We start from the raw sequence: 14277 nt of genomic DNA on the forward strand, positions 1-14277 counted from the left end.
TTTTTGAATCTGTCTATCCAATAAAATTAAGCCTCCGTGTTATCTTAATCGGCTCATAAGAAGTAGCTAAAAGTTTTTTAATATGTACCAGTAGATAATACCTGAATGTATGATAAAAAGTTGCGTCAACTTTTCATTATTTTTTAAAGCAAAGAGAAAAATATATTTAAAACCATGGACTTGATAAAAATCAAGCGTTTTAAAGTGGGAAAACAAGGGATATAAAAAAGTTATTCCGAAAATTATTCCGCCGCCGTTTTAGGTTGATAAAAGCCGCCGACGGAAAATAGTCCAGTCGCCGGCGACGAAAATTTTAGGCCGACTTGTTTATCTGGCCGCAACAGTAAGAAAAACAAAGACGTAATAAGTGGAAAACTATAAAATTTTCAATAAAAACAATATTAAAAATTAATTTAAACAGTAACAAACATAAAGAAACATAAATATTTATTAAAATAAAGTGAAAATTTGTGATTATATGTTTAAATAACAAAAAGATAATTTCACCATATTTGGTTGTGAAAAAAACCTTATTTTAAACGGCATGTAATTAGTTTGTTGTTGTTTTTTTAACACAAGAGAAAGTGTGGAACACGAAATCAAAAAGTGTGCGAAGTAATTTTTCCAAAAAGGGGGTGTTACAAGGGCAAAAGGGTCGTCGTCGTGATTTCGTAAAGGAATTTGTCATTCCGTGAATCATAGATAAACTAGAATCAACATGCTGAAAAACACGTAAAAATTATAACTAAATTACTCATTAAAATATAAATTCACTTACATGATAACATAATATTATAATACATATACATATGTACATGAATACAAAGTTAAGGAAAATGCTACAAAAAAAGTTAAATGATATTAATTTGTGCAATAATGAAATAATATTATAAGGAGTTTAACGAAACAGATGCGCTCGCTAAAGTTGCATTGCAATTTTGGCGAACAAGGTGCAAAACAGGCGAAACAAAAGTGGTTTGTCAACTTGTGGCGTCGTCAACTGGTAGCCAAATAACCAAACAACCAGCCACTCAGCCAACCCTGTACACAAAGTACAGAATAAGAAATAAAAAACTACATATATAATTGAAAGAACTAAAAAAAAACAAATAAGAAATAAAAGAACAGTTGCATTGCATCAATTGTGGCTAGAAGGAGTAAAAGAACGTTAGTATAACTTTTTGTTTGATATCATCGCCTCAAGCCAAATTGTAGAGAACTAAGGCAACAGAGACATTTCGCAAAAAGAATCAGGAACATTGTTCATTTATATCATTCATATTATTATCATGGCCACAGTTACGCGTAGTGCTAGTAACAGTCCATTGATATCATTGAATTCACCATTGGACCCCAGCTTGTTTCCATTAAAATCAATCAATGATGTTGTGAATTTTTTCAAACGTTCATTGGAACTGTACCATACACAAAATGTGGAGCCCGATTTGACATTGTTATCAATTGTAGCTGGCTACATTGAATTGTCTCTTACAACCGGAGATGCTGCCCAAGCAGCAGCTGCTTCAGCGGCCGAACATGCTTCATCCTCGTTATCACATGCAGTAACTCCATCATCTTTGGCTGGTATTGTGAGCAGTGGTTTATCGGCGGCAGGTGTGTATTGTTAAATTTGTTTTTTATTTCTGTTGCTGTATGCATTTTGTATGCTTTTGTTATCAATGTGAATTTTTGTTTTTGTTCTGTACGTTCGTTCCTCTTGAAGTATTGCCATGTTTTTTTTTTTAATAAATCGCAGTTTTCGAAAATTGTTTTCATTCAATTTTTTTTTTAAAACGAAAAATTTCCATGAAAAAAATAATTTTTTAACCTTCTAAATACAATAATATTTGGTATACATATTTTCCATGGTCATACAAAATTTGAAGTTCTCTAGAATTTCGAAATTCCCTTTAGTTTGGTTTTTATATATGTAAGTTCAAAGTTTATATTTTTTTAAGTAGATTAGTGCAAAATATCCAAAGCATAGGGTAACATAGAGACGAGACGTAATTGTCAAAAACCTAAGTCTGCTGTCAAAAACCTAACTCTTGCAACAACAAACTACATGCTAGTCAATGTTTGGTATCAGACATATGATTTGTTGTATTTTTGTTTGAAAAATCGTAGTGTCTCGTCTCTATGTATAATTCTCTATGACCCAAAGTAAAACTGTTAGTCAGATTTAAACGTTTTTTTCTAGAAATTCGTTTCTCATCAAAACAGGATATATCGTCACCTAAAATGCAAAACAACGTATCATCAAAAAATTCGAAATTGATTTTATTATTGATTACGATTCACTACATCATATTACATATGTGTACAAAATTTTAAGCTTTTACTATCAAAAATAACCAAGTTATAACTAAAATTGAAACTAAAGTATCATCAAGTATATGATTTTCTTGAACAAAAAAATATACGTACGCTTTGAGTAATTAATTAATAAATCGTTTTTACCTTATTTTAGGTAGTATCCTAATTTTGTTTAATAAATTTGTTGCAATTGAATATTTTTTGCAGTCTTAATGAAATAAAAAAAAAAACATAATAAAATTTAAAAAGTATACATATATAAACTGCTTTTATTTAAAATAAAAAAAATATTTTTATTTAAGTTTTTATTTTTTCATAAAAATTTATATTGATGATACGTTTCAATATCTCAAGTAGTTTTCATTTTATATCGTTTTTTGCTTCTCCTATAAACTTATGAAAAGTGATGTTACGTTATTTTGCATTTTAGGTGACGATATGTAGTATAAAAAATCGTCTAAGACAAAGGATATCACAATAAATCCATATCCCATTTTCTAAAGAGTTTACTTTAGTACATATACATATTTGCATATCTGTCTTATATAAATCCATGTTTATTTTAATGTTTTCTTAAAAATATCGAAAATTTAATAAATTACAAAATTATTTTCAGCAAACAGCGATATAATTACAGGAAATTCCGTACCATTTCCTGAAGTCACCTACGAACTGGTATCGGGTCTTTACAAAAAATTTCAAAGTATACTTTCGATTGTGGAAAAACCGAAAATATCATCAACCTGCAATAGCCGACAGGCTACCAGAGAAGTTATTAAAAAGGTATCGGATGTAATTTGGCATTCCTTGATACGCAGCAGTTATAAAGATCGTGCACACTTACAAAATCTATACAGTTATTTGTCGGGCAATAAGTTGGATTGTTTTGGTGTGGCATTGGCTGTAGTAGCTGGTTGTCAACTGTTGGGATATAGAGATGTACGTTTAGCTATATCGGAAGATCATGCCTGGGTGGTTTTCGGTAATAAAAAATTGGAAACTATAGAAATAACCTGGCATGGTAAAGGCAGTGAAGACAAACGCGGCCAGGATATAACATCTGGCATAGAGTCGGGATCATGGCTCTATTTAGGTGGACTAGCAGTGGTATGTGATAAGCCCATGGAAGTTGCAGCCATAGCATCGGCTATAAATATTTCATTATCTGCCAATAGTGATTGTGTTGAAGTGCAAGAACTACAACAAAGATTATTATGGTTGCTTTATGATATGGGTCACTTAAGAAAATATCCAATGGCACTAGGTGGGTTAATATCACATTAATTTACATTATTTTAATTTAATACATTTAAATGTAATATGTTTACGTTTATTTAGGTACTCTCGGTGAATTGGAAGAAATAAATCCTACATCAAAACGGGTTACCTGCGAACAGCTTTACCGAGAGGCTATAGAATCGGCCAAGGCCCACTATAAGAACCATCATGTTTATCCCTATACGTATCAGGGTAACTATTACAATCGTTTAAATAAGTATCGTGATGCTTTTGCTGCTTGGGCTAATGCGGCCGATGTTATACGCTTGTACACCTATCAGTGTCGTGACGATGAAGAAATCTACAAAGAACTTCTCGATATAGCCAATGAAATGATACCGTATGTTATGAAAACAGAAAGTTCCGGTCATTCGGCTCGCAGCATATTGCGAGATTCTGAAGTTTTTGCCAATCTATTAAGATTTTATGATGGCATTTGCCAGTGGGAAGAGGATAGCTTAACGCCGATTCTACACATTGGCTGGGCTAAACCTCTGGTGAATAATATATGTAAATTTGATTATGATGTACGCTCTCAGGTTGTTATTAAAGTACCCGAAGATGAACCGCAGGCGGTTCGTGGTTCGAGTACACAAACAACAGTGGAACAACCTGGTCATGGAGATACTATAAATGAGGCTAAAGCACAAAAATCGAACACGAGTGAGACGAGCTCATCACAGCATATCGAGGGAAATAATAATTTAGTTAAAAAAGATGAGGTGAGTTCAAAAATAAAATTAAATTAAAGGCTTTATCATGAAAAATTATAATAAAACGCGTACTGTGCTTTTTCGCTTTGTGAAACTAATAAAATCTGGATGCTTTTGTAATAGTATCTCTGTTGCCGAGAGTTTTTTCTTGGGGGAAAAACTTTTGGTTGATACAGCTGTCCCAGAGTTGACAATAATTGTCGTGGGATCGAAGGCAGTGGTAAAAAACCGCTGATGTTTCGAAATATACGTCATAAAGTATTAATATTCTTTGAGAAATTTGTTGAGTTCTTTAATGACTTAATATCTTGAAAAGTTGGAATAACCGAGAAATTATACTCTTAACCATGAGTGGCAAGCGTATATACAAGTTTGTCATTTCGACATTTTTCATTTGCGACCTCATAAAGTATATTTGTATGTATATTCAGGAGTCGTTGTCATGTCCAAGCTCCATCAATATGTCAGGTTAAGTCCTGGTTCGGTTGATATTTAAATTGGCAAAAAAATGATTTTTCATCTAAATTAATTTTTTCCCAAATCTTTTTCTGATTTTTCACCGAAATTTTTTTTTTCTACATTTTCAAGAAATCAAATGATGGCAAAAAATGTGAAATGCCAACAACATTGGCCGATTTAACAGCAGCATGTGGAGAAAAAATTCTAAATCCCGACTTTCTGCTACAAGGTGGTGGCCAACCATTTGCGGAACAACAAAAACTAAACAATCAACATGACGAGACCACCAACGGTACGGATAAGAAAGTAAACATTTCAAAAAATGAGACACCAACGGCCACATCCTCAGGAAATCCAGATACAACAAAAACAACCACACCAACAGACTGTAATTTGAGCAATACGCGAACAGAACAATCATCATCCTCATCATCGTCATTAATACCGCAAATTCTGACGGCACCGACGCCTGTGATAGACGAAGAAGATCCTTTGCATTACATGTTTAAGCGACCGGTTATAACGTTGTATAGTCAAAAAATGAAGGGTTTAAAAGACTTGCTACTGGCTGAAAAATTAAACACTCATGCAATATCGTTACAAGTGACCGCACAATCGGTAGCGAGCAAAAAGATACGTGGCGTTGATAAACTAGGTAATCATACTACAAATTCTACTTATTCAACAGTTAATATATCAAGTACTACAGATTCCTCAACAGCGGGCGATTCAATTGCAGTCTCTCGGCCGAAACGTACCAGAAGGGAATGAGTTCAGTGTAATAATTGCTGCTGTGACAGCGGGCTGTGCCAGTGGTAAGTTTGTTTTCAGGCTACAAACAACAAAAATACAAACTAATCTTTGCTAAGTAGGCTTTTTAGTGAAATTACAAACAAACAAGAAATAAGGCTAGACATTTTAGGAATCTATAGGGGTGTGGGTATGTGTTAATAATGAATTTTAGTTCGCAGGAGTTAATGAAAAACCGAGAGAGAGAGAAGGTAAGACACATGTTTTTTTCTTAACAAAAAATTTGTTAACCAATGTGCAAAGAAAAATAAGTCTAAACTGGAAGTTGTTAAAAGAATTAAATATTTATAACCTCATTTAAACAAAAAAAAAAAAAAACACCGTAATGTATTGAGTTTATTCTAATTTTCTTCAATCTTTAATGAAACGCCTAGCGTTACAAGTTTTTTTTAACAAAAAAAAAAATAAATGCATTTGTTTTGTTTTTTATAAAAATTCTATTTTTTGCCAGTACACACTCCTTTTTTTAATTATTTATCCAATATTTAGTTTATATTTGTTGTAATTTAAGAAAAACTAAATTTTATTTATCTTTCCATGATTTTTATGGTGCTTAAATTATTTTACTTTTTTATGATTAAACAAACCACTTTATTTACTATATACATATTTTTATTTTTATATATTTTATTTACCTGCAAATACATTTTTTTTTAATTATGTATCTTTATTTCCTTTAAAAATAACTTTCATTAAGATTTGAAGCTTTTTTAAATTCTGCTATCATCCAGCATAATTACTGCAGCATTGAACCCGTTGTTTTTTTAAATTTCGAGTGAAACACTATTGGATTTTGCTAGTGGTTGTCATAGGGGGCAAGTGATCCAAACTGATGTATTAGTAGTACACCCACTGTAATATTTTATAAAAGTTTGTAGTTTTTGGAGCGCCAGTGAATATTTGAATATTTATGGTTTTTCAGTTTTTAAAATTTTACAGTTATTTTAATGTCCATTTAACATATGATTTCTTTATTGTAAATACTTACTTGGAAGCAGGTTTGTGTGTTCTGTTTTAATCATAGTTTTTGTTTTCCCGCTTTATTCCTTTACTCTACTGTATCTTAAAAGCGCCTTATTCGAAGTAGACAAATTTGAGGTTAGGAAGTAAATTGGCTTAAAAAAAGACTTTAAATAATTTCAGTTTTATAGATACCAATGCAAAGTAGAAATATGAATATTAATAATGTAATATGATGTGGGTAAATAATATCCATTTCTAGCACTTCGATAAACGTCCACTCTTTTCACAAAAATTGTAACCACATTTTGCAAAAACCCTTTATTTATATTCTTCAGCTTTCAGAGCATCTGTCGCTTGTAATTTATTCACGTAACCCCGGTTTTTTAAATGCACCCAGAGAAAATAGTTCAGCTGTGTGAAATCACATCGCCAAATCGAGAAATTACGCGATTGCTTAGCCGGGTGTTTGGACAATTCACTAAAGTTCCATGGTTAAATTTTACGAACTTTAGACTAAATAAATGTCAAAGGATGCCAGCTCAATTCTTGACATCTCATAATTTGACAGCCAATTTATCTTTTAACCTCAAATGATAGAACTGTTATTTGAACATGTGCTAAGACCAATACAAAATTTAAAAGTTATTTATATAAATGTTAGTAAAAAACTTTAATTATTTGTGTTAGTGTCATTGGATGGTATTGGGAGCTGGAGAAATCTTGCCAGTCGATCTTAATCATAAGTTAATTGGGCCCAAATTAGTAGACATATTGGGACAGTGATAGAAATGCACTCGTATCATGAGAGGTCTGAAGACAAGTAGAACATAGATTTATTGTGCTGAGAGCATGGTAAATGGTTCATGGTAAAATTTCAGAATACTGCACCAGCTGTTATTTGTGCCAGAGTTGCCAAATTAGTTCTGTGAATTGTCGCCCACTATCCGAATGGCAGGATGGTATTCATTGAGGTCTTTATTACATCTATGGGTTCCGTGACCGCCATTTAATGAAATATATTTTGGGTATTTGACAGGGACAATCGTTATACGTCAGATGAGATTAACTTTCTCCTAAAGGTCGGATTGGTACACAATTGCTGATGTGTTTCTCCTTTTTCGCAGAATGATTTCATATGGAACTTTAACATTCCATTACATCACCGCTATAAGTAGGTACCCGGTATGTATCTTGAAAATCCGAAGTCTCGAGTATTATTTAATGCAACACCTTTGATTTAATCATTCCCCGCGTCGTTACTTGCTGCTTTCGAAGTGAACTTCTTTGAACCAGCTTCCAAAAATTTAGAATTTTTTTGGAAGATTTGGTCATGCTTACAGCCTCATTGTCGAATGTCCTTTACTATTTTAAATTCTTATTAATTTTGGACTATCAATGCTGCTATAAGCATGATAAAGATCATGCCTTTCTGCCTCATTTCTAGTATCAACTATCCAATACTGCAGTCTTCTTTATCATGCTTATAACCACATTGTCGAATATGCTTAAAGTCTGGGCACGTTAGACTCTATACATTCCTACGTGTTCTAAATCATTGTGTTATCTTTGGAATGAAAGTAATTTCTTTTAAATATAGTATTTATAGTTTGATACACAACAAAAACATCTCCCTGGATCATTTGCTCGTCTAGCCGCTATATAAGAAAGTTTTCTGAAAGAATTTGCTTGGGTTTAAATCGTTTTTGTTTTAAAGGTAATTGCATCAAATCTATTAATACATAAGTATATTTATGTTCTATATACATGCTAGTTTATGCATAGTACTTGTCTTTTATTATTACATACTTCCTAATACTTTTTGTGATATGTTTTTTTTTTTATTTTAATTTTATTTTACAAACAATTACTAAATAATTTTTATATGTTCAATTAGTAAATCAATTATTTCCCACAATTGTTATCGCAACAATTCAAGCACAAAATATACAAAATAACGCTCAATGTTAAAAAACTTTATTAATTTTCTTTTTTTTTTAAATTTATTTTTGGTAAACAAATCTTGTTGCATTAAAAAATCCAATCTTTTTTCATCCTTTTTTTCTTGAAAAGTATTTGTTAAATAATTGATTGATAATAAACATTTAAAATGAATTTTGTTAAAGACAGTCTGTGATGTATTGAAAATATAACAAATAAAGAAATATTTAAGAAAAACAAAAATCAAGCACACTAATTAATATTTAACTAACTAACTTATTATATTTTTTTGTAACTATAATAAAAATCTATTTAATTCTATTCTCATTAAATAACTACAATGATAAGATGATTTAGTTGTTGTCTGGGACTGTGATTCTGTAAAGAAGCTTTTTATTCCTAAGTAATGTTTTGCTTTCTACAAGTTTTTAAATGTTAGTAAAACAATGTCTTAACAAATAATATAAATTGCAATGTTTTTACGAACCAAACCATGATGAAAGACTACAATTTTAATTAGGAATTACGGTCCTGTTTTTTTATTTGAATACCCTTTCGTAAAAAAACTAAAAATAAATGTTGAATGTTTAATTAAAAGTAAAAATTATTAATATATACACTTACATATATATGAAAACAAAACAAACAAAAATATATAAACAAATCATTATTTAGTATTAAGTGAAATACAAATCATTAAACCTTAAAATATGTTTGGCGAAAAAAATATATATTAATTACTACAAAATATATATGAAATTACTTTATTTTCTTAAAATTTATATCAACTAACAAATATTACCACAAAAAAACTTTTTGGAAAATTGTATTTTTATATTCAAAATTATATTAAACAAATATTTATGTTAACAACAAATCAAATAATGTCTGGGGAAAAAATCTTATTATTTTTTTATGTCAAACACTACTTAATAAATGCACTTAAATTAATAAAACAAAAAAATATATATACAAAAAAAAAATACTAAAAAAAGAAAAAGAAAAACATAGTTCCGCGTATACTTTATACACACTCTTTTATGCAATAATTATCAATTGAAATTTTAAATAGAACCATAATAGTACATATTTAACCAGCTTAGCTCAATATTACAATAATTAATTAAAAGAATACATACATAATAATTTACAATATCGAATTACTAAATCAAAATAAATACCTAATAAAATAGTTCTTTTTTTCCCTTCAACTCCCTCAAATAATAACAAATATACAACCTATACATATAAAACTCCATAAATGTTTAAAATGTTAAAAAAAATAAAAGAAACCAACAATAAAGCTGAAAAAACTATGTTAAAATTATGCGAAACGGGTTTATTTCACAATTTTTTTTTTTGTTATCTTTCAATTATTCTTAAACTTTAAAATAAAAACAAGTAAGAGTGCTATATTCGGCTGTGCCGAATCTTATATACCCTTCACCAAATTATACTTCAAAATTTTAAATATTTTTAGGTAAACAAAATTTATTTTTTTTTCCAGTTGTTTTTTGAATTTTTTGGAAAAAAAAATTTTTTGATTGTTATTTAAATTTTTTTTTTTAAATTTAAATTTTTTTTTTTAAATTTAAATTTTTTTTTTAAATTTAAAAAAATTTTTTTTTTTTAAATTTTAAAATTTTTTTTTTGTTTTTTCAATTTTTAAAAAAAAAAAATTCGGGTTCAAAATTTTTTTCCCGATTTTGACCCATTGTAGGTCCAACTTACTATGGTCTTATATACGTCGTTGCAAATGTCTTTGAAATATCTATCATTAGATATCCATATTGTCTATATTAATGTCTTAGTAATCCAGGTATAGGTAAAAAAATAGGTCAAAAATCGAGGTTGTTTTGGTTTTTTACTCATATCTCAGCCATTTGTGGACCGATTTTGCTGATTTTAAATAGCAAAATTCTCGAAAGCATGTCTGACAGAATTATTGAAGATTTGGATCCCGAAGATATCTGGGGTCTTCAGAAAACTGATTTCAACAGACAGACAGACGGACAGACAGACAGACAGACGGACATGGCTTAATCGACTCCGCTATCTATAAGGATCCAGAATATATATACTTTATAGGGTCGGAAATGAAAAATGTAGAAATTACAAACGGAATGACAAACTTATATATACCCTTCTCACGAAGGTGAAGGGTATAAAAACTGAATTACGATCCAGAATTTGTTTTATTTCAATCAATTTGCGATTAAATTTATAGTCGAAATAATTGTTTTTGTAAATTCATTGCTATTATTTTAAAAATTCTAGGCTTTTAGTAATTAATAGTAGTGATTTTTTAATAATTTGATAATGCCTTAGGATTCATTAATTTTAATTATTAGTTTATGTCATTTAATTCGTCAACAAATTAATGTGCGGCAATAAATATTGCTACGTGGAGACATATGCTTATGAAGTGTCTGTTTATTTCATACTTGGCATTACACTTTTATAAACTTGGCAGCATTTCTATGTTATCATTAACACAATTCAGCGCTTTTCTAAATCACATTTGGAAAAAAGCTCTAAATTGGCGAGTTTTACTTTTAGGTAATTTTTAAATTTAATTTTATTAAAATTGTAAGCTTTTATTTAATCATGTTACCAACTATTAAGGCAAAGTGGTTATCTCCAATTTCTTCTTTTATGCGAGATTACAGGTGATGCACTATCATTTTGCTCATACATGGTTGTCATCACTGCTTAATTACAACTCTGTAAAGAAGCTAAACATAAAAGTTTGTTTACATTTTTGAAAGTTACGCGCTATAAAATAAAAAAATCTAAATTTTTAATAAATATTAGGTATTATCTACGCCAAAATGTTAACCAAGGAAGATGTTGATAGTTGGAATAAGTTGTTTCCAGATTGTCAAATAAATAAAACAACTTTAAGCAATCCAACTGAACATTTTCTTACCAATGCACTGGTGGGCTATTTGAGGCACTTTGGCTACAAGATAGAGCCACCATTTAATCTTAACGCTGAAAATAAAGAAAACAATAGAGAAACTCGATTATTTCTCATTATGTTAGCCCGACAGATTGATCATTTCTTAAAAATCACAGATAAAATCTATTCATTTACCTATTACGATTTAATACGGCCAAGTAAGTTTTCAAGTGTCCAAGGGAACAAAAATTAAAATATTTTATTTATAGCTCCTAAGAAGACGGCGCACATGCTGTATATACTTCTTAATTATTATTACTACTACAATCTGTATAAGGAGAGTGTTTTTAAAATGGCCCATGAAAGAATACACAAATTGGAGGAGTTGAGGGGCCTTGTTGATGATAAACGTCGCGATAATGAGCGTAGACGAGAAGAAAACAAAAATATGAAGTCGACAATAGAGAATTTAATGGAAGAGGTTCCTATGGCTCGTACCAAACATAAAGAACTAGAAAAGAAAAGTTTTCAGCAGGAGGAAGAATTCAAAAAACTGAATAACACCTATAAAGAACTTAAGGAGAAACTGAATCATTTGGAAGAGCAAAAGAAAATTTTACGTAAACGTGTTGTTGCCGATGACGAATCTAAGGAGTTGCACAAACAACTGCAGCAGCTTAAATTGGAAATAGCCGAACAAAAGGAAATTGAATTATCGAATGCCTCGAATTTGAATGAGTGCAAAGATAGCTATGCAAAGTTACAAAAATTAAGTAAAGAAATTGAAAAAGCCAATGAAATTATACCATTACGTTTGATAAAACAAGTGCAAGAAACCAATAAGCAGTTGTCACGAGCTCAAAAAGAGGAGCACGATTTACAACGCCAACACAAAGGCTTACTGCAGGAAATTGAGGAAGAGAATCAACCCAGATGTTCCCTGGAACAGGAAGAACAAAATAAAAAACAAGAATACGAATTCAAACAACAGGAGCACATGAAGACACTAAATGCTAAACAAAATATGTTGGCACAAAAAATTAAGCAAAAAACACAATTGGAGGAAGAGGAGCACATTTCGGAGTGTCAGCTGGAAGAGCAGAAAGATATAGCCCAGTACTTGGTGGAAAATATTTCGGAGATTTTGGAATCTTATGAAGATTAGTCGAGTTGTTTTAATTTTCATTTGTTTTATTTATATTATTTTCAAATAAACTTACAAAAACTGCTTAAATTACAAATTGTTTTTAATTTTTTTTTACGTTTCCATGGCTTGTTTTTCTAAATGTGCCTTAAGTTGAACATTGAAATCGTCTTCGACATTGTCATCATCCCAATTGTCTTCCCAAACGTTTACTTCATCCTCATCTTCTTGCACAGCATTAAAGTCTAAAAATGCAAACAAATATTATTACACACATGCTAAGAAAAAAAGTTGGCCGTATACTACCTTCAGCAGGAAACTCCTCAAATTCATCATCTTCCTCCAATAAACCCAAATCACCTTTAGTGGTCTTTTCTTTATCAGCCGACATGTTTTATTTATAAAAGTTTTTGGAACAAATTATTCAGTTCAGTAAGCTAGAGTTTTTGCAAATTTAATTTTCCACAATTTCTCTGTGTTCACTATTTTCGCTTGACAGTTGAATAAATTTGTTTTGCCGAGTCATCTGTCAAACTGTATACAAGGTGACTCAAGTAATTGGGATAAACGTATGAAATGAGAAACAATTTTTTTTGTTTTGTGGAGTTCAACCGAATATTCGGTTTTGTGTTCAGCTAAAAAAAATGTTTTGAAAGGTTGTTTTATTTTTTATAATACCATTAACATAAAATTCAGATAGATCTAATATTAAAAAGAGTGAATTTAAGAAAAATAATTTAATTTCTGTAAAATTATAATAAGCTATTGTAAGATTAATCAATAAACATTTTTGATGGAAATCAAGTTGAAAGCAAGTTTAATTCCAGCCTTGAGTGCAGTGTCAAGCAATTGCATTATAGTTGTATTACACGTTATATCAGTAATATTCTCCAATAAAAAGGAAATTTAAATTCAAGTCAAATATTTTTTGTTTGAAAATATTAATAGTTTTGCAAGTGTAAAATGTAATATTATTTTAATTCAAGAAAAATTCTAGAAATATTTTCAAGTGCTTGAATTTTTAGTTCTTTAGTACTTAATGGGACTAATTTAAAATTCGAGTAGTAATTTGGAAATACTAAATACATATTAAGGAAAAAAACGGGACTATCTCAATTTGAAAAAAAAAAAAAATTAAAAAACAAATTGAAAAATATGTATTTAGCTCTCTTACTTGTTTTTAACCCTCCGTTAGTCGCAATAATTTTCAATCGAGACTAGTCGTAATGTATCAAATTGATATCAATAAAAAGAAAGGCGCATTTGAAAATAATCTCTTCACTTTTTATTTCGAAAACATAAAAACAATATTAAATTCGAATTATTTAAAATAATAACCCCCAAGTTAACACGACTTAATTTCTTAAACTCTTTTCGCTCGTTTTAGAGTAGTTTTACGAGGTCTTCCTCCCAAATATTAAGTTTTTACAATAGTTGTTTCTCGAAATTTTTTTAATTTTTGAAACTGCTGATTTATTAATTGAATATCTATCACGATAGTTTTTTGCGTCAGTGCATTTTGAAAATCTTGACTGTAGTCATTTTCATATAAAAAACTTATTATGCGAAAGAATTAATTATTAAAATAAAATAAATATTTAAATAACGATGAGACAAGATGTTGTATACATAGTTTTGGGACACTTTGGGTCAATTGTTGCTGGTTAATCAGCATAAACCAGTGACAGTGTGAAAGAACATTGTATGTTCGAATTACAATGGCGTTATATACATCGTTGGAAAGGTCTTTGAAA

The 14277-nt window shown here is 29.9% G+C and overlaps 2 protein-coding genes across 4 annotated transcripts; both read left to right on the plus strand.

The window, feature by feature from the left end:
- Positions 1–349: 349 nt before the first annotated feature.
- Positions 350–9804, plus strand: Mnn1 (menin 1). Of its 3 annotated transcripts, none has more exons than XM_065500501.1 (5): positions 350–1614; positions 2933–3580; positions 3655–4316; positions 4896–5421; positions 5476–9804. In XM_065500501.1, the coding sequence occupies exons 1-5, from the start codon at positions 1290–1292 to the stop codon at positions 5535–5537; spliced, it is 2223 nt and encodes a 740-aa protein (XP_065356573.1). In that variant the 5' UTR covers positions 350–1289; the 3' UTR covers positions 5538–9804. The 3 variants fall into 3 exon arrangements, with proteins under 3 accessions (XP_065356573.1, XP_065356574.1, XP_065356572.1); XM_065500502.1 differs by having other exon boundaries at positions 5488–9804; XM_065500500.1 differs by having other exon boundaries at positions 4896–9804.
- A 1427-nt stretch (positions 9805–11231) lies between these two features.
- On the plus strand, positions 11232–12620 carry Nuf2. The gene is made up of 2 exons (XM_065501714.1): positions 11232–11597; positions 11649–12620. Exons 1-2 carry the CDS (start codon positions 11309–11311, stop codon positions 12542–12544), a joined length of 1185 nt encoding a protein of 394 aa, XP_065357786.1. The 5' UTR covers positions 11232–11308; the 3' UTR covers positions 12545–12620.
- Positions 12621–14277: the final 1657 nt, after the last annotated feature.

Source organism: Calliphora vicina, chromosome 2 (genome assembly GCF_958450345.1).
Source record: "Calliphora vicina chromosome 2, idCalVici1.1, whole genome shotgun sequence".
NCBI classification, from domain to species: Eukaryota; Metazoa; Arthropoda; class Insecta; order Diptera; family Calliphoridae; genus Calliphora; species Calliphora vicina.